This window comes from Pleurodeles waltl, chromosome 3_1 (genome assembly GCF_031143425.1).
Source record: "Pleurodeles waltl isolate 20211129_DDA chromosome 3_1, aPleWal1.hap1.20221129, whole genome shotgun sequence".
Taxonomy (NCBI): Eukaryota; Metazoa; Chordata; class Amphibia; order Caudata; family Salamandridae; genus Pleurodeles; species Pleurodeles waltl.
Window position 1 is genome coordinate 314,314,260 of NC_090440.1, and position 21,308 is coordinate 314,335,567.

At 45.8% G+C, this 21,308-nt stretch overlaps 1 protein-coding gene across 1 annotated transcript in view; it reads left to right on the forward strand.

Annotated features, from left to right (window-relative positions):
• MYO5C (myosin VC) overlaps nt 1-21,308 on the forward strand; it is a 717,152-nt gene that overhangs the window by 424,989 nt on the left and 270,855 nt on the right. Inside the window, exon 25 of the mRNA XM_069222459.1 lies at nt 9,059-9,239. Coding sequence (XP_069078560.1) covers nt 9,059-9,239 — 181 coding nt within the window. The remainder of the gene's footprint in view (nt 1-9,058; nt 9,240-21,308) is intronic.

Sequence of the window (21,308 nt, forward strand, 5' to 3'; positions counted from 1 at the left end):
TCTCCAAATGAAGAATGAAAGTCAGATGTCTGGAAGATCAAATAGGCCACCGGGACAGGAGCTCAGGAAGTAGCTGCTGCTCTGCACCGGGACCTCTGAATAGTGAGCACTTGGAGCTGGGCTGGCTCCTTTTTATAGAGTCTTGGCCCAGCCCACAACCACACCCAGGCATGTTGCAGGGAAAGTCTCTAGAAGGCCCTGGAAAGGGACCACACCCTAACACACTCTGAAAACCTGCAGCAATACATTGCAAATGAACAGCATTTGTAAGCACATTAAAAATAAGTCTTCAGGATTGAACTCTGCAATGCCAAAGGTTAACTAACAACATTTCAGCACAATGCATAAATTACGTTGTTTTGAGAGTGCTGGGTTTTTGCATTCTAGTCGCCAATAGAGCGCGCACTGCCCTGGTGTTGACAGTACTCCCCTCTCCCAGATGCGCTCTAGGGCCTGGTTTACCTGGATTAAGACAATTAAGGCGTCTCACAAGTACTGGAGCATGAACATCAGATGTGGAAACCCATGAGTTACTTTCAGGACCATAACCTTTCCATGAGATTAAGTACCATAGATTACGCCCTCGTAGTTTAGAATCCAACACTTTCTTAACTTCATATTCTTCTTCTCCCTGTACTAGAACAGGAGCTGGATGAGGGTGGACCTTTTGGACTGCCCTTTTCAATAGGGAAGTGTGGAACACTGGATGAATCCGTAAGGATCTGGGCGATTGTAGTTTATAGGTTACCGGATTGATTTGCTGATGGACTGTGTAAGGACCTATAAATTTGGGATTAAACATGTGCTTCTTCTTGAATTCTATATGTTTTGTGGAAAGCCACACTTTGTCACCTGGTTGATATTGCGGTCCCTCACAATGTTTCTTGTCATAATGCCTTTTGTATTTTTGTTTGACTTTTTGTAAATGCTGTTGCATCAGTTTCTGGATTTGATGCAAATGCTAAATGGTTTCTGACACATCTGGAGTAAGAGAACTTTCTTGAGGAATTGTGATGGGCATGGTGTCAGGATGATAGCCAAATAAACCAAAAAAGGGTGTAACGCCAGTAGAAGTGTGGAATGAGTTATTGTAAGCTAACTCAGCTAACCAGAGCATATATTTCCAAGAATGAAGTGCCTTTTCAGCGTAGGCACTTAGGTATTGTTTCAAAGTCTGATTTAGTCTCTCCGTTTGACCATCTGTTTGAGGATGGTGACTAGTAGATAGCGTAGATGTCACTTGGAGTGTTTTACACCATGTTTTCCAGAAATTGGAGGCAAATTGCGACCCCCGATCGGAGAGGATAATTTTTGGCAGTCCATGATAATGAACCACTCTGTTCAGTAAAATAGTTGCCAGTTCACTAGAAGTGGGCAATTTTTTACAGGCAATGAAATGTCCATATTTCGTGAGGCGATCTACTACCACCAGAATTACTGAATGCTGTTGAACCACTGGCAGACCGGTAATAAAGTCTAAAGAAATGTGCTCCTATGGACGACTTGGGGTTGGAAGTGGATGTAACAACCCTTTTGGTTTTGAGTGACTTGTTTTAATGCGAGCACAAACTTCGCAGTTGTTTACCATTGCTTTTACATCTTTTGTTAGGGTAGGCCTCCAAAAATAGCGTCAGTTCAAGAGTTTTAGGAGTACCTGGGTGACCTGCCGTCGGTATAACATGCAACCAATGAAACGCTATCTTGCGAAGTTTGGTAGTGGGTACGAACAAACGAGCGTCATGCAAGGGTAGTCCTTGCTTGATTGACCTTTTGGGATCTGATTGGGCCCATGTTTGCCATTTTTCAACAGTGAAAGAGTTGCGAATTTCTTAAAAGAAATCTTCAGTTTTTATGATACATAAAACCTTGTCAGGAGCAATGATAGCTCTGGAGGCTTGAAATGCAGGCAACATGATAGACTCTTGATGGGACAAGGCGTCAGCTTTGCAATTATCTTTACCAGGCCGGAAGGTTACTACAAAATCAAATTCGGCAAAAAAACAGCATCCAGCGTAATTGCAGAGGGGTCAAAAGTCTGGCGGAACTCATGAATTGAAGATTACGATGATCAGTATATACTGTGACAGTGTATTTGGCACCCAACAAATGATGTCTCCATTCTTTAAAGGTGTCACGAATCGCCAGAAGCTCTTTTTCAGCATAGACATAGTTCTGTTCGGCTTCGTTCAACTTCCGAGACATATAAGCTACAGGATGAAGTTGACCAGTGTCTTTATTTCTTTGTGATAAGACAGCTCCTATTGCTACATCTGAAGCATCAGCTTCCACTATGAAAGGTCGATTCGCATCAGGATGAGTCAAGACTGGGGCAGTGGAGAAAGCTTTCTTCAAAGTCGAGAAGGTTTGATCAGCTTCTGGGGACCATACAAACTTTTCTTTCTTTCTTAGTGTCTTAGTGATTGGAGCCACTGTCTGGGAGAAATGATTTATGAATCTCCGGTACAAATTTGCAAACCCCAGGAAACATTGTACATCATGAACAGTCTTTGGGGTGGGCCAATCAGATACGGCTTTTACTTTCTTTTCTGCCATCACCATACCTTGAGGGGTATAAATAACCCCTAAAAACTCAACTGTGGTAACATGAAACTCACACTTGGTTAGTTTGCAATATAAATGGTGCTTTCGAAGGGCTGCAAGAATTTTCTTGACATGTTGGACATGTTCTTTTTCATTGTCAGAGTAGATCAAAATGTCATCGATGTAGACTATGGCAAATATGTTGAGGTACTCTCTAAGAACGTCATTCAAGAAAAATGTAAATGCTGCTGGAGCATTACACAGAGCAAAAGGCATGACGGTGTATTCAAAAAGGCCATATCTTGTCTTGAATGCTGTTTTCCATTCGTCACCCTCTCTCATTCTGACCAAATGATAAGCACCTCGAAGGTCAAGCTTTGTGTAGATTTTCGCTCTCTTTACTTGTTCCAATAATACCGGAATTAAGGGTAAAGGATATTTATTCTTGATGGTGACTTTGTTCAAACCCCTATATTCGATGCAAGTTCAAAGTTCTCCATTAGCGTTTGGAACAAAAAACAAAGGCGAAGCTGCAGGAGACTTAGAGGGACGAATGAAGCCATTCTACAAAAATGTATCTAGGTATTTTCGTAAATGTTGATTTTCATGTTCTGACAGGGCATATACACGACAGTTGGGAAATATCGCACCTGGGGCTATATCAATTTGACAGTCATGAGATCTATGACGAAGTAGAGTCTCTGCTCCTTTCTCATCAAATACATCTTTGTAAGGTGAATACTGTTTGGGCAGCTGAATTTCTTTCTCCGCGGCAGTAGCTATGTAAGAGTTATAAACTTTTGGTACTTGAATCTTTTGGAGACATTGTTCATTACATAGCGCAGATGAGAACACAATTTTTTGTTCTGCCTAATTGATCTCTGGATTGTGATGAGTTAACCATTGCAAGCCGAGGATAATCCCATATTGAGGAGCATGGATCACGTCAAGAATGATTTTCTCTTTATGTTTCTTTCTTTGATTCTTATCTTCACAAATCATCGACAAGGGGATAGTCTGAAGAGTTACTGGACCTCCAGTCAAGAGTTTTCCATCGACTGCCTGGATGATTTCTGGGGCTTCTTTTCAATACATGAGATCCCCCATGCACAAACCAATTGGACATCAACAAAGTTCCCAGTAGCCCCAGAATCGACTAGAGATTTTTTTAAATAGATCTTTTTCTTGACCTGAACTCTTATTTCCAGTTTAAGATGTCTAGATTGTGAAGGGTCCACGGTGACACCCAAGAGCAACCCTTCTCTGCATCTCAGGTGTTTTAGTTTTCCAACTCGACTGATGCATTGGCTGCGACCTTCTGAAACTGGACCTTGCTTGTTCTTTGGTTTGATTGGACAATCTTTGGCAAAATGACCCTTCCGCCCACAATAAAGACATTGTCCATTTTTTCTGTGTAGGTCCTTTTCATCTTTGGTCAAAGGTCTTCTGATGGTTCCAATTTCCATCGGTTCCGGCGTTCTCTCTTTCGGAGTTCTTGAGTCTCTGTTATCATGAACATGCCATGAATATTTTTCAATCTTGTTGCGCGTTCCTTTACATTCTGCTAAATGATGATCAAGCCTCAAGACAAGGTTTATTAATTCTTGACAGTCTGTAGGTTGTGGGTCGATTTGCGCTAAGATATCTTTTAGTTCCTCTTTGAGTCCCTTGTAAAACAAGACCGCTTGTTTTTCTTCAGGCCAGGATGTCTCGGCAACCAGCTGGTTAAAGTTGGCTAAATACGACACTAGGTCTAGATTCCCTTGGCTTAAATCTAATAATTCACGATCTGCTGACTGTGTTACAGTTCTACGATTAAAAACTCTCTCAAACTCACGAACAAAATTTCTCCAGTTGTACAACAAGGGACTATTTTTACGCACAAGAGGAATTGCCCATGTAGCTGCATCCCCAGCCAAATATGATAACAAGAAAGCTACTTTGGACTGGGCATCGGGGAAAGTATGTGGTCTGCAGGTGAAGTGTAGTCCCACTTGAACCAGGAAAGATTGCGCTTTCAAAGGGTTACCTGAGAAACGTTCTGGGGGAGCTAAAGGAATTGCGGAAGGAACATTTAGGGAAATGTTTGTCGGATTACTTCCAGAAGCCTGAGAAGAAGTACCTGGCCAGGACACACCTGTGGGACTTTGTTCCTTCTTCTCTACCTTATCTTGCAACTGACTCACTCTCTCAGCTAAGCTAGTTGTCAATTCTTTGGATGATACCACCTCTGCCTGGAACTAGGTGATAGCCTTGACTAACTCGACCAGCGTGGCCATGCTGAGAACATACATAAACCAGGAGGATAATAGTTCGTGGGCTCACTATTCTGTCAGAGTCACCAGATCCTCAGGCTCTGCACACGTTCCCAAAACGTCCACCACTGAACAGCTCCAAGACTCTGATAGATAAATCACAGAGGCTAAGAGAGTTCAAGAGGGGAAGAAGGGATTAGGAAGGGAAACAGCTGGGAAGGAGACCTGTAGTAAGAAAAAGGTTAGAATACACAATCTGAAAATTATATCTCCTGAAATCAATACTAGACTATGGGGGTGATTCTAACTTCGGCGGGCGGCGGAGGCCGCCCGCCGAAGTTCCCCCACCAAAATACCGCTCCGCGGTCGAAAGACCGCTGAGGGTATTTTGGGATTTGCCCTGGTCTGGCGGGCAGCCGCCAAAAGGCCGCCCGCCAGCCCAGGGCAAATCAACCTTCCCACGAGGACGCCGGCTCAGAATTGAGCCGGCGTAGTGGGAAGGTGCGACGGGTGCAGTGGCACCCGTCGCGTATTTCAGTGTCTGCATAGCAGACACTGAAATACTTTGTGGGGCCCTCTTACGGGGGCCCCTGCAGTGCCCATGCCATGGGCATGGGCACTGCAGGGGCCCCCAGGGACCCCGCGGCACCCCCTACCGCCATCCTGTTCCTGGCGGGTCTCAGGATGGCGGTAGGGGGTGTCAGAATCCCCATGGCGGCGGAGCGCGCTTCGCCGCCATGGAGGATTCTGTAGGGCAGCGGAAAACCGGCGGGAGACCGCCGGTTTTCCTAGTCTGACCGCGGCCGAACCGCCGCGGTCAGAATGCCCTGCGGGGCACCGCCGGTCTGTCGGCGGTGCTCCCGCCGACCCTGGCCCCGGCGGTCTGAGACCGCCGGGGTCAGAATGACCCCCTATGATTCTAAGCATAGTCATTCTGAAAACATAAACAATCTAACAATTAAGTTTAAAATGATTAAGTTTTAAGATGGCCGGATACCTGTAAGGGCATCAAGATGGATTAAATGAAAACTATCTTATTCAAGTACTTTCCTTTAAATGAGAATCAGAAAAATATTCTGACTAAATTTTAAACCAGTCATATAAATCCTTTTTTGAGAATGCATACTAGAACCATACAATATTGCATCTAGAAACTCTGATCTTCTGTGTACTCTTAAAATGCTTTAACACGAATTGCGCATATTGTAGATTTTTATATATATATATATATGTATGTATATATATATATGTATATATATATATATATATATATATATATATATATATGTATATATATATATATATATATACACATATATATATATATATATATATATATATATATATATATATAATAAACACCATAAAAGGAATGTGCACCATGAATAACACAATATGGATTCAGGAAAACAAATCACATAACTTGTCAACTCGAATATTACATGATAAATATCTTAGAATAGTGGCATACAATAAACAACATGAATTAAACTCGAGGAGAGAATCGTGCGTCTTGCCGATTCGAGTGTCACCGTGTAAAATGCCAAGAAATGATAGTACGCAATGAATATCAAACTCAAATCATCATTCAACGAATCGCGCGTCTTGCCGATTCGTAAACCACGATGTAAATGGCAAGAAATAACAGCTCACAATGACCAACAAGATCAAAGTACAATGAAACGGATCGCGCGTCTTTTGCCGATTCTTAAGCCACCATGTAAATGTCAAGAAATGGTAGCGCGCAATGAACAACAAAGTTAAAACACCATAAAACAAATCGTGCATCTTGCTGATTCTTAAGCCACCATGCAAATGTCAAGAAATGGTAGCGTGCAATGAATAACAAGATTAAATTATCATGAAACGAATCGCGCATCTTGCCAATTTGCAAGTCACCCTGCAAATGTCACAAACACTCAAGCGCATATTTCACACATGCAAAGTACTCTGTCAAATCATAAAACAATTAGGCCCAAGAACATGAGGGTTCTCGATAACGGCGTCGGGAGGCCAGCCCAACCACCGTCTTACCGCCCGGAACAAGGATCTCCAAATGAAGAATGAAAGTCAGATGTCTGGAAGATCAAATAGGCCACCGGGACAGGAGCTCAGGAAGTAGCTGCTGCTCTGCACCGGGACCTCTGAATAGTGAGCACTTGGAGCTGGGCTGGCTCCTTTTTATAGAGTCTTGGCCCAGCCCATAACCACACCCAGGCATGTTGCAGGGAAAGTCTCTAGAAGGCCCTGGAAAGGGACCACACCCTAACACACTCTGAAAGCCTGCAGCAATACATTGCAAATGAACAGCATTTGTAAGCACATTAAAAAATAAGTCTTCAGGATTGAACTCTGCAATGCAAAAGGTTAAACAACAACATTTCAGCACAATGCATAAATTACGTTGTTTTGAGAGTGCTGGGTTTTTGCATTCTAGTCGCCAATAGAGCGTGCACTGACCTGGTGTTGACAAAATGTAATGGTTTTCCACTACAGGACATATACATTTTAAAAGTATTTTTCCTACATTTTAGATACACCGTATCCTGCCCTGTGGGATGTTTAGGGCCTACCATAGAGGCGGCTTATATGTATTAAAAAGGAAGGGTTGGGTGGGGCAAAAGGTGTATGTTGCCAGGTCTAAATGATAGGTGAAAACTGTACACACAGGCTACACTGGAAGGCCTGAGACATGAAGTTCTTAAGTGGGTAACACAATCAGTGCTGCAGGCCCACTAGTAACGTTTAATTACAGGTCCTCAGCACAGGTAGTGACTTACAAGTAAATTAAATATGCCAGAAGAGTATAAGCCAATCTTACTAAGTTTTTAAGAAAGAGTACAAGGACTTTAGCACTGTTTGGCAGAGGTAAGGTGCACATTGTCCTAAAGACAGCCAAATAAGTTCAGCACTGGTTAATAGTGGTAAAGAATGCAGAGCCCTAAGGCTAGCAAAAGTCAGTAAAAAGGAGGATTAAGGGCAAAAAGTTAAGGGGGAAAAGGCAAAGCAAGAATGCCAGGTCTAACATGTACCCAACCAATGTTTTTAATGTCTAAAATATGTTCTTTTTTTAAATGATGAGTTACATATTGGCAGAATTTTAGCACATTGTGTGAAGCACCGTTGTTAGCTTACATGGCTTTAGCACTTTCAGAGGCTTTATTGTCAATTTCCTATGTTTCATATGCATTTGAAGCGGAGGAATGCAGGTCATGAAACCAATCATTTGAAGGGTTGGGGACCTTCGCAAGACACGTTTTGGGGCCCTCTTTTCAGGAACAGTTTTGAATTTGAATACCAATCTTGTGCTAATTGAAGCTCACGCAAGGCCAATAATATTAAACTACACATTCAACTTTTAGAAATGGAACCACACAAACATATTCGATTTATTTTATTTGCCTGTGGTCCCAAAAATCATTAAGATGCCACTTGAGCGGGGAAAATGTTAAGATAGAGAAAAGGACAGCGGTGAGACAGACAAAGATCACTTTTCAAGAGACCCTTGTAAAGGACTTGGCCAGTTTCCCTCTTTGCCCATACCTTAAAATGTCTCTTGGAAAATGAAAGCACTTTATTTGCTACATGACAAATTAAAAAATATCCTAATTATAATACTTTTTTAAACTTATACCCCAAAAAGTAACAAAATGATGTCCTGTAAAGGCTGAAAATTTTTATTTCAGGGTTGAAATCTGGGAGACAATGAAACATTAGCATACCAGGCAATTTTTTCTTTTTCCATTACAATGTATAGCGTCATACTTTTATAAAAGCTGACTGTTTTCATCCATTTGTGTTTTTCTGAAAAAGTTGCATTGCATTGAACATTATTTAGGAATTTTATTTTTAATTTTTTTGTAATTAAATACTGAACACAGATGCAGAGATACAAATACTTTGCTTAAATTTCAATCTCTTTGATGTAGGTGTTAACACTGGGATATCATCCAAGGGAAGGAAGGAGACCTAATATCTAAAGACCTTATTTAGATTTTGACGGATGGGATGCACTGTTACAACACCATGGATAATCTGTCTGCCATATTGCAATGCTTGTAATAAGATGGAAAGCATACTTGCCTCAATTGTGATGGACTATTGCGTCTGCCAAATTCTAAATAATGCCTCATATTGTCTGAATTGTTAATTTATAGTGGCTTAGGCCTGAACATGTGAACCCAGCAGCTTTATTGACACTTGCCAGAAAAGTGGGAAATAATTACACGTTGTCTCTTTTTCATCTCTGATTCTGTCCACAGAATACTGCAGAAAAGTTTTGAAATCCAGAAGCAGGAGTACGAGACGCAAGTCAATCTTCAGAAGGAAGAAATAAGAACTCTAAAAAGGGAGAATGTTGCTCTCCAGCACCAAGTGCAAGAAGAGCTATCCCTCAAAGAAGGTTTAAAACTTGAAGTTGCACAACTGACACAGCAAGCAAAGGTATGAGGGTGAATGGATGCTGTTGGGACCGAAAAGCCCTCTTCATTGTAATGGATGTGAACCCCTGCCCTGAGTGTCTAGATCCTTAATGTAGAATTTTTGTTGTCATAGGCAAACACAGATCATGCATGTGTGCCATGACGTAGACCTGTCTCATGGATTGCGGTCTTGTCGGACCAGGGGGGGTACCCAACGCCTCTCCATCCCAGTCGTAGAAGGCTGCTGTCTTCACCATGACTTAAGTAGCACATGCGTGGTGGTGGTGGCAGCATACAGTGTAGTGGTCAGTAGGAGTGAACATGTCCTTTTTAACCTGTGTCACTGGAGTTAGGCTTAATGATCTGCTGCTGTGTGCTTAACTCACCATTGGCCTACATTGGCTAGATGTGAAGTGCTGTGCTGCGCCCAGGTGGTGTATCTGCGCTGGGTGTATGTGCACCTGGGAAGTGTACAATACACTGATAATGCGGTGCTGAGCAGTATAAGCATAGTGAATGTGTGTGCTGGGATGTATATGTGCCTATGAGCGGTGCATTACCTGAAGGATCTAGTGATGTGCAGTGAATGCAGGATAAATGCATATGTTTGGGTGTATGTGTACCTGTGAGTGGTACAATGCATTAAGGCTGTAGTTTATGCATGATAAATGCATGTGCTGGATGTATGTTTGCCTCTAAGTGGTGCAGTACTGTGTAGTACATACATGCTGTACACATGCACCAGTAGTCTTTGTGCTTATGAATGATACACTAAATAGAAGGCCTTGTGTTCCTTTTTGGGAGATCCAGGCCTGCTTGATGGAAAACAAAGAGAAGGTAGAGAGATCACCCACAAGACAGATTTGGTTATTGCTGCATTCCTCTAAGCTGAGTGGGACACACACTGGTGAGGGTAGAGTAGGGCTTCCTCTGTACACTGCCTTTGAGTCAGTGAGAAGTCATGAGGAAGGGCCCTGAGCACATCTCAGGAAAGAGTTGGAGCTGATAAGAGAATCATAAAGATTAGGTTGGGTGTCCTGAGCTAATCTTTTCATGCGCATATCACTATGGCTGACATCCTGGTGTGAACTCTTCTCACTCCCTTGGGCTGTGTTATGGCCTTATCAGCTTTTGAGATACCCTTGTTGTTACAGACAGCTTTTTAAAAGGAAAAGGGAGCAGAGGACTGGGCACTTCAAACAAATCAGAGCCCCAACTTAAATCTTCAAACACTCTGACCCTAAATCACATTTGGTTCCTGAACATGGACTTTAAGAAGGAAATTTTGAGATCCCAAAAATTGTCAGCAGACATACAGGTTGTGTGAATAGGGGAAGCTCTGCAAGAATTCTGCCTGTGACCAGGACTGGGGGCCAAGTCCTGCTAGTCTCCCTGCTGGGTAAGGGGTCATCACCCAGGGAATCCAATCCTTGGGGCCTGGAGAATAAGTGCATTCCTGCTTGCCAAGACCAGTGTGCCCTGTGAGGACGAGGAGAGCATTTGCGGGAGCAAGCTCTGGCAGGGACCTTTCTCCAGTGGGCTCCCTGAGTTAGATGTGGGTGAATGGGTGCTTCGCTGATCGATTTGTTGCCCAGGTGCCGGATAAAGTCAGCAACCTCCGTATGCCAGTAGAAGGCTGCTGTGAAGTAAGCCATCTGTTGCACTGCTGCAATCAGGCTGGAACACATGCGTAGTGCCCAGTCTGCAACCCTGTGCCAGGAGGGGATGATGTGGAAAAGACTGCTGTGCAGAAAAGGCCTCAGCCTTGTGCGGTAGTAGATAGCAACTAATTTGCTAGGAGGGGTCGCCTTGGAAAAGACTGCTGTGCAGGAAAGGCCATAGCTTTGTCATAGTGGACTCTGAGACTTGAACTACTAGTAAGGCATTCCCTGGATTTTACCAACAGTGAATAGGGGAAACCATGATAACGAAATGTGAGGAGGGATTGGGACAGGGAACCATCAAAGAAAGACTAGAACCCCCAAACTCAAGGGAAAGCTGTGTAATTATTTGTGAATGCTGTATCTATCATTTGTGTGGCTCGCAGTAGAAATAAAATACTTAAGTATTTGGCTGGACAATTACCCGCATTTTTCAATTGTGTGCCTGTGTTCACCATCCTCTATCTATCTCCCCACCCTGAGGGAGCCTTGGACTGCTCCGACCGGGCTATCCTGAGAGTCAAGTGCAGAAGGGATGTGGCCCAGTTGTTAGAGTTCCATAGTAACTCTGGCCCCAGGACAACCGGAGTAAAAGGAGTCAACTGCCAAGATTGGTGCTAGGAGCCCCTGCTTGCCCTGTGGCCCTCTGAGAGGTCTACTGACAGAGGCGTATTGGGGTAAACTGGATAATCTGATAGAGACATTTAGTTGCAGATTCCTTACCAGAGATTTTCCCCAGGCATCCATCTGAATCCAGAGATTTTTCTTGAGCTGTACCCCTACACGCCGTTAGGTGGCATTGATTGGCTCTGTGCCAGTTGTCAGCAACGTTCACGCCAGATATGCCATCACTGGTCCTTTATAGTTATTTTCTTTCCGTGTCAGACAGCGCTGATCGGAGAAAGAGCTACCCCTAAGTCACTTTTTGACTGGACTTTTTCAACTTTTTGTCAAAGATTTTTGAGTGCCTATACTCCTGGTGCGTTGAGGATGTTTTCACGTGAGACTGGGTTCAAGCCCTGCGGATCCTGCCAATCGGGGATGTCCATGACGGATCAGCACCTTGTGTGCCTTTGGTGTGTGGTGCATGACCACGACCCGAAGTCATGCTCCAAGTGCCGGACAATGAATCCAAAAGCTTTGAGGATGTGGTCCCTAAAGCTCCTGGCAGCCTGGCGATCAGCTCTGCATAAGTCCTGATCTCAGTCGAGAGGCAGGTCCGGGGACTGGTCGCAGAGTCCCCCCTTGTTGTTGTCCCACTCCAAGTCCTCGGGACAATCGGGTCAGTCGAGGCACAAGAAGCAGTCAAAAAACAAATGTTCTTCGACTTCACCCCTGTCTGTTGGCTGATGAGGTGAGGGAAAGGGAGCATCGTCACTCTAGGCCTCTGTATGTGGAGCCTGCGTCTGGGTCGGTTCTGCACCTCCCTGACTTTCTGGGAGCTGGATCAACCCCTGGCCTACTCAAGAGAGTTTTATGAGGCCAAGTGTCTCGCCTTGCGGGGTTGGAAGGCTCCTTCTCAGGTTTCGCGCCAGCGACTTCAGGCTCGGCTCCTGTGGGCACCCGTGGATCCTTTCCTGGATCCAAACCAGTGTTGGTCGTACCACCTTGACCTGGGGACAGTGCCGGTTATGACGCCAATGATCCTGGCGCTGCCCAGGTCTCCGGGCAACGTCGACCCATACTTATTGCCGACTCCAACACAGAGCTGAATCGGAATCCCAAGACACCGATTCTGACGTCGACAGGGGCCTTGTCCCCTATCTAGGATCCTGACTCTTATTCTTATAGATTGGGGTGCGATGAGGAATGAGAGGGGTCACTAGACTGTTTAAATACCAGCTTCAAGACAATGTGGACTGGCAGTGAAGTCAGTGGTCTGGATACTTCCCCAGTCACTGCCATGCTTTCTCCCCCTACCCTGGCTATGGAGGAGGGTGCGTCCTACTCAATGGCCATGTGAAGAGTGGCCGAAGTCCTCAGCCTTGAGCTGCCTTTGGTAGTAGTCAATTCTAACCTCCTGACAGAGGTGCTTCAGCCCTGGGCTTTGTCCTCTGAAACCCCTATTACCCTTTAATGAAACCCTTACCGATGTCCTGCTGGGTACCTGGTCCAAACCCATCACACGTGCTCGTGGGAACTGGACTATTGCCCGCCACCATAGGCCTGCTCCAACTGACCCAGCGTTCCTGACGCAACACCCCACCAATTAGAGTTTGGTTATCCAAGCCTCTACATTCTATGGGGACATTCCCTTATGCACCCCTAGATAGGGAATCCAAGAGGCTGGACCACTTTGTAGAGAAGATGTTTTCTTCCACCATTGCGGTCTGCGAACACCAAGGGCAGCTCCTTCACAACGGCAAGGAGTTTGGCCCCACTGACTCAGCTAGCAGCTGAAACATGAAATGGTATTTTACTACTGTTTTATTTTTTAGGTGCTGGCTCAGCCAGCATGTGCAGGGCGGGCCGGGACTGAAAGAGGGGTAGGAGGAGGAGTGGAGTGCACTAAGGGTGCATGTCAGTTAGGCCAGCCGTCTTAGGCCTACTAAACTTACATGCAGTTAGGTTACTCCAACTTTGGAGTAACTGGGCAGACCCCAGTGCACTGTCTGAGCAGCCGACTAAGGGGGTCATTATGAACACGGCGGTAACAACCCCCGTGTTCATGCTGGCGGTCAAAACACTGACCGCCAGCGACCCCAGAACCCCGCCGGCCAAATTACGAACATTTCTGTGGGCCCGCGGGTGGAAACATTGTTTCCGCCCGCCGGCTCACAGAAAGGCCCGGCCGGGACATTGACGGCAATGCCTCTGTGGGGCAGGTGCAGTTGCACCTGTCGTGCAGATCATGACCTGCGCCACGGGGCTCTGCACCGGCGCCCCTGCACTGCCCATGCAAAGTGCATGGGCAGTGCAGGGGCCCCCAGCGGTGTTCCGGAGGCACCCCCTCTGCCAGCCTTTCCCTGGTGGGATATCCCACCAGGAAAAGGCTGGCAGAAGTGGAAACATTATCCGCAGGGTAGCGCAGCTACCCTGGCGGATAGTGTTTCCACTCACAGCCAGGCTGCCTGACGGCGGAAGCCTGGCGGTGAGTGAGGGCCGCCAATAGCGGCCCTCACCCTGTTCCGAATATGGTGGGTTGGCCCGCCATGTCGGCTGGTGGATTCAGCCACCAATGCCGGCATTGCGGGCCAACCTGCCAGGTTCGGAATGAGGGCCTAAGCCTCTCACACCAATAATGGTGCTGCTCTCATGTTAGGCATAGCATGAGAGCAGCACCAGGATTGCATGGGGGAACCTGTGCTGGTGTCCCAGGAACTGCTGGGAAACCAGGAGAGCAGAGGAGCAAGGCGGCAGGCAGCGGCGGCATTGTTGTAACAGTACATTTATTTTTCTGTCACTGGTGAGCAAGTCATACCTTTTGGGCCGTTGTTCCCACATGCTGTGAGATACGGTTGCGCAAGTGGTGCCACAGGGCCTGGAGGAGGCCCAGGCTGTACGTTTTCAAGCAGTTGCTGATGGGAGAGACACAGCAAAGTTCATGATGAGCTTTTGACTGGACATGAAGTCACTGGGCAGAGCGGTTGCATCAGTAGTGGCCCTGAGGTGCCACGTCTGGTTGCGGACGTCTGGCTTTTCAGGGGATGTCCAATCTAACCTTGTGGACATGCCCTTTGATGGCACCCATCTCTTTGGAGAAAAAGCAGACTCGTAGTTCGAGCGCTTAAAGGATTCTCGTGCTACGTCAAGGGCCTTAGACTTCGGGACTGCCTTTTGCCCCTCAGTCTGCATTTTGCCCCTTTCGTGGATACAGAAAGGGTGCCAGTCATGTCCGTTCCCCTCAAGCCACCGTCCCATGCATGCTGCCCAGCCTCTACATGGCCAGGGACGTGGAAGCCACTGCCCTTGTGGATCAAGGAACCATTGGTCGGGACACCAAACCTTCCTAGTCTGACTCTTCCCTACCAGGGACCAGTCAGAGGCAGGATTCACCATCACCTGCTCCGCTGACAGTCTATTATGTCAGCAGGTGAGTTTTGCAGATAGTCCGAAGGGGCCTCTTCCTCTCCTTCAAGACTACCCCTCCATCCATGCCACCATCCTTCGATCAGATGATAGAGGATCACTTGGCACTTCTCTGCAAGGAGGTTACTGCTCTCTTGGTCAAGGGAGCCATAGAGAGGATCCCTGTGCCAGAAGTGGGTCATGGTTGCTGTTCCTGCTACTTTCTGGTCCCTATCCTAGACCTTCGGTCCTTCAATCTCTTCCTCTAGAAGTAGTTCAAAATGCTCACTCTGGCTCAGGTTATATCTGCCCAGGAGCCAGGACACTGGATGGTAGCACTCGACTTGCAGGACACTTACTTCTACATTCCTGTCCTGCCTGCCCAGAGATGTTACTTGCAGTTCATGGTATTCCAAGGGCACTTTCAGTTCAACGTGCTCCCCTTTGACCTTACGGTGCCTCTCAGGTGTTCCCAAAGGTAATGGCGGTGGTGGCAGCTTATATGCGCAGATCAGGGGTTTCAGTCTTCCTCTATCTCGACAACTGGCTGTTGAAGGTGGGCTCGCCTCAGGCTGTTGTCTCCCACCTCCAGACTTTGCTGGGGTTCACCATAAAAGTGTTGAAGTCACACCTGACTCCCTCTCAGATGCTCCCTTTCATCAAAGCTCTTCTGGATTCTGGACACAGTACAGTTTTGTGCTCATCTTCGCATGCGGTGTGCCAGGATATTCCGGCTATGATGCTGATGTTTCAGCCTCTATCCTGATTTCGGTGAGAATGACTCTGAGGCTGCTGGGCCTCATGGTCTCCTGCATCCTGCTGGTGACACATGCCAGATGGCATATGTGGGCTCAGCAGTGGGACCTGATGTTCCAGTGGGCGCAGCATCAGTGGAATCTCTCCGACATGGTCCAGATCTCGGAGAGAACTGTGCAAGATCTGCAGTGGTGGCTAACGAACAGCAATTGTTTCAAAGGCAGATCCCTCTCCCTTCCCTAACCAGTTCTAACAGTAGTGACAGATGCGTCACTCCTGGGATGGGGCAACCACCTTGAAGAGGCAGAGATCAGAGGCATCTGGTCTCCGGCGGAGTCTGGACTCCACATCAACCTGTTGGAGCTCCGGGCGATCAGACTATCATTGAAAGCATTTTTTCCCTCTCTCAAAGGGAAGGTAGTGCAGGTATTCACGGATAACACCCCCACTATGTGGTACTGCAACAAGAAGGCCAGGATGGGATCTTGGAGTCTTTGTTAAGAGGCTTTGTGTCTCTGGTCGTGGCTGGAACAACAGGTCATTTCCCTGGTGGTTTAACATCTGGCGGGCTCTTCTGAACGTTGGAAGGGACAAACGCAGTTGACAATGCTTAGTTGATCACGAATGGTATCATCATCCAGAGGTGGTGCAAGGTCTCTTTCAGCAGTGGGGAGAGCCTGGGTTAGATATTGTGAGAAAACAGGGCTGATTGCAGAGGCCCCATAACTTTTTGCCCCCATTTTCCTCTTTTTGCTGGTGTTTTCCTGACTTTGATGGTGCCCTGGGTACTGCTAACCAGTCCCAGGGCCTGTGCTCTGTGTAAAATGGATATGCAAATTAGGCTAATTATAATTGGCTAAGTTAACCTACCTATAAGTCCCTAGTATATGGTAGGGCATGTAGGTTTAGGGACCACAGCATAGGTGGTGCACACCTAGGTGCACTGCTGAGGTGCCCAGTGTCATTTTAAAAGCAAGCCTGCCTTGCTGGCTGCTTTTAAATTAAAGTTATATGCAAATTCGACTTTGGAATTAAAGGTACTTCCAAAGTCTTAAACTACCTTATTTTTACATATAAGTCACCCCTAAGGTGTGCCCTATGTGCCCCTAGGGCTGGGTGCCATGTAACTATAAGCAGGGACTTTATAAAAATAGATTTATAAGCCCTGGTGAGGTAAAAACAGCCAAATTCGTTTTTCCCTCATTGAAGTAAATGGCCTTCATAGGCTAGAATGGGCAGACTTTATTTTACATTTTAAAGTCTCCTTAAATGTTACATACCAAGAATTTGGTATCAAATTGATTGTTATAATAAATCCCACAACTTCCAGTTGTTGGATTTAATTTAACTAGTTCAGGTAAAAAGTTTAGACTTTACCTAAAAAGTTGCCAATTTCAGCTCTGCATTGTTTTTGCTGCTGTGCTCTGATTGGCCAGCCTGCAGCAGCTTCTGCCAGGCTACCTTGATGAGGTGTGAAGTGGCCTGACTTCACACAAAGGAATGTGCTTGGGGGAGAGAATCTCCCCTCAGCAGATGGTGAGGCAGGAAGGGGGAGGGCTGCCAAACTGGTCTTCAAAGGCAGAGAAGGACATTTGCATCACCCAACAACACCCCCACATCCTGCAACCCCAGACAATTAGGTGCCCCCTTGATTAGATTAGGAGAGGGCAGGAGAGGGGTGTGTTTATGATTTTTAGCCACACCAGTGGGTGGGCTCAGCCAGATGTAACCTCCAAAAATCAGATTCATCCATGTTGGATTTTTGGAGACTGTTGCCTTCTGGGATGGATTTTTGCCACACTTCCCAGGAAGTGGTCATCACAGGGGGACGACCCTGTACCTGATTGGAGGATCAGGACCCCCCTGCTTTTCACCCAGGAGCAAGGATAAAACTGGCAGACCTGACCCCACACCTCAGATCCCCTCCAGAATTCAACAAGAAAGGAACTAAAGAAGAAGAAGGACTGCCCTGCTGGACCCCTGGCCTGCACCTGGACCCTGCACTCAGAAGGACTGCACCAGCTGCACACTTGGGCTTCACCACAAGAAGGACTTTGCCTGGCTTCAACTGGTTCAAGGAGGGACTCCCTGTTTGCTACAGGTGAAAAATTGCTAACCAGAGTCCCCTGCACCAACTCCTGAAGAAAGCGACCAGCTGACCACTGTCCAGTGGCCAAAAAGGAGTTTGCGCCAGGTGCATTCTGGGAGTTGAAGTCCGCACCCCCCAAGGACCATCACAGAACTTCTGGACCCTTGGGGTGAGCTGTGGGTGAAGCCCCAGAAGTTTGGAAAAGATTTGAGAATTTTTTGAAAAAAGCTCCAGAGAGGGACCGACCCGCCGCGGAAATTCTAGCCGGCTTGCCTCAACCGCGACCCGGCCTGACTTCGTGGTTCGTCCCGGTAAAGAAAAACATCCAAAAAAGAGACTAAGTCGGAACGTAAAAAGTTGACCGGGACCTCCCAGCCATCGTATCCGAGAAGGGCTCCATGGACGTCGGATCAGGATCCAGGTTTACCCCGGTCGAAGGATTGTCATCTCGAAAAAACGACTAAGTCCGAAGGTAAAAGTCTCCACCGAGGAAACCCACATCGCGTATCCGGACAAGGGCTCCAGGAGGTCGGATTCAACTGGCAGGTTAGTCCCGGTGAAGAAAAACTTCAAAATAAAGACTAAGTCAGAAGGTAACTTTTTAACCGAGGCCTCCCGCGACCTGTAGCCGAGCAGGGCTCCATCGCGGTCGGCCTGAAAGTTTGACTTTGCCCCGGTCGAGGTGCAACCAGATGACCCGATTGGCGCTTTTTGTTTCTAAGCGCTAGAAAAGTAATAATTCTATAAAAATTCATATCTCCGGTTCCCCTGAACCGATTTTAATCGTTTTTGTGTCATTTTAAAGATAAAAATATAAACTATTTTTATAAATTGGTTTTGGATTTTTAAACTGTTTCCTGTGTTTTATTTAATTACTGTTTTGTGATATTTGAATGCTTTACACTTTGTCTCCTAAGTTAAGCCTTGACGCTCGTTGCCAAGCTACCAAGGGTTGAGCTGGGATTAATTTACTGAGACCTAACTGTACCTATGTGGAGGTTAGTGGCTTGTTGCTAGGTGTAGGTACCTACCTGCCCTATCAATAACCCATTTTCCAACAGATATGTTCACCTCCACAGAGAATGATCAATGTCAGCATTGGCACACGCTCAGCAATGTTTTTCATCTTGAGTGGAGCTCAGACTGGGCACAATGAGTCTGGTATCACAACCTATTGAGCATGCCCACCAATCCTGTGATCCAACTGCCCATTCAGAAGGATCATCTGTCGCAGCAGCAGGAAAGGGTATTCCATCAAATCTGTCCAGTCTCCACTTTCTTGCGTGGAGATTGAGCGGCAGCAGTTGCCAGCTTTTGACCTTCCGCCCAAAGTCTATAGTGTAATCTTGGCAGCCAGGCATCCCTTCACCGAAACGGAATACGCCTGTTGGAAGAAATTTGTGACATGGTGCATAGACGAGTCTGTTGACCCCCTTTCTGCCCCTCTATCTGAGGTTCTATTGTTTATACATTTGTTGGCCCAACAGGACTCTGCTATGGGCACTCTCAAAGGCTATTTGTCTGCACTCTTTCTAAAGGTTGCCTGTTCAACCTTCTTTGTTTAAATCTCATATTGTAAATAGGTTCCTTAAAGGCTTTACACATATGTTTCCTCCGTCCCCATTCATTATGCCCCAATGGGACTTGAATTTGGTTTTGACTTTTCTGATGTGTGCTCTTTTTGAGCCTGTCCACTCATTTTGAGCCTGTCCACAATTGTCCTCTTAGGCTCCCCTCTTTGAAAACAGCCTTCCTTATGGCCATCACTTCTACCTGCAGGGCGAGTGAGCTTCAGGCATTGTCATCTAAGCCACCCTACCTTTCCATCTATCCTGACAAAGTATTGCTTTACACTTGGGCCTCCTTTCTACCAAAAGTGGTCACACAATTCCATGTAGGGCAATCCATCACCTTGCCTACTTTTTACACACCCCTGCATCCTTCTTAGAAACAGGAGAGACTCCATCTCCTGGAAGCAAAAAGAACATTGGCATCCTACCTTTAATTGTACCAAAGAGTTCCGGATGGATGATCAACTCTTTGAAGGTTATTTGAGTGTGAAGAAAGGTCGGGTAGCTCAGAAGAGAACTATCTCCAGATGGGTCGTATTCTGTATTAAAATATGCTACATATTGGCTAAGAAGCAACGCCCCTGATGGCTTGTGTGCTCTTTCAGCCAAAGCTGCAACCACTGGATTAGCATGCCGAGTTACAGTCCTGGATATCTGTAATGCGGCAACGTGAGCATCTCTGTGCACATTTACCAAGCACTACTGCCTGGATAGTCAGGTCCGTAGGGAAAGGCACTTTGCCTGTACGGTCCTACAGCACTTTCTGGTGTGATCTTAGTTTGCAAAGCCACCTTGGGATTGGAATTGCTTGGGTATCTATTCTAAGGTAAAGAATCTGCAACTAAATGTCTCTCCCAGGTGGACAAGTTACTTAACTTTGGTAACACTTGCTAGAGACAATATCTAGTTGCAAATTCCTTTCGGACCCACCCATCCTCCCCGCTCTGCGAAATGAATAGAAGGGACAGGAATTCCTTTTTCAGGGCCCTAGTTTTACGCACTAATGGTCAGTGTTCTCCATGGCTCTGTGCTTCTGGTATGGAAAGTTGTGCAAAGAAACTGAGGTCAGCGCGCCAGGGTGGATCTTAAATAGGACCTGCAACATCATATCCAGTGTGGGCGACGACGGACGAGTGGCCGATCAACTCCACCTAAGCACGTAGGGGTTCTGCTTGATAAAAATCGCTGGATCCAGACTGACGCCTGGGGAAATTCTAAGGTAAGGAATCTGCAACTAAATATTGTCTCTACCAGATAAGGTGTTACTGAAGGTAAGTAACTTGACCTTTAATGGGACAAGGATTGTTGCTTACACAGTAATTAGAATGCTGCTCCTGCTTCACGTATACACTCACTGTTTTAATGTAACCTAACCAGAATTTGGAACCCAACATTAGATGAGAAGGCAATGAGACAAGAGAAAGAAATAGACACACATTGATATTGTCAAACACCTGGTTGCACAGCTTGGCACAGTATGTACTACATGGGTTTTGACATTCAAAACAATAATGACTGTAGTTTGAGCATTGTAGTTTTAAATTTAAATATTGTCTATGATTTCTGTTGACACTTTCTGTATTTACACTATCATGATTTGGCCTTCCTTCTGAGTTGAAATATAATTAAGCTAAATATAGTAACTGTGTAACAAAATCAGGATTACAGATCGTTTGTTTGTTAACAGGAGCAGCTTTCAATAGAAAAAATATCCTTTCATGCCTGGTTTGCGTTTGGAATGACAAGTGGATAATTAACATGAAATTAATGTGTTAATGGTGTATGTTTGCATCCTGTCCCTGAATACTAGATAGTTAATAGCATTGATGTTAGCATACAGTGCAAAGGATATTTTTTGCTAATATACTTACATTGAAGTTTACAAAAAGTTTATAATCAACAGTGGTAACTAATTTTTAGGCTAAACAGTGAAGTAGAGTTCACAATTCTAAAGATGACTCCTGGCTTAATCAAACAAGTGCAACTGAGTTTGTAGTCTTCATAGA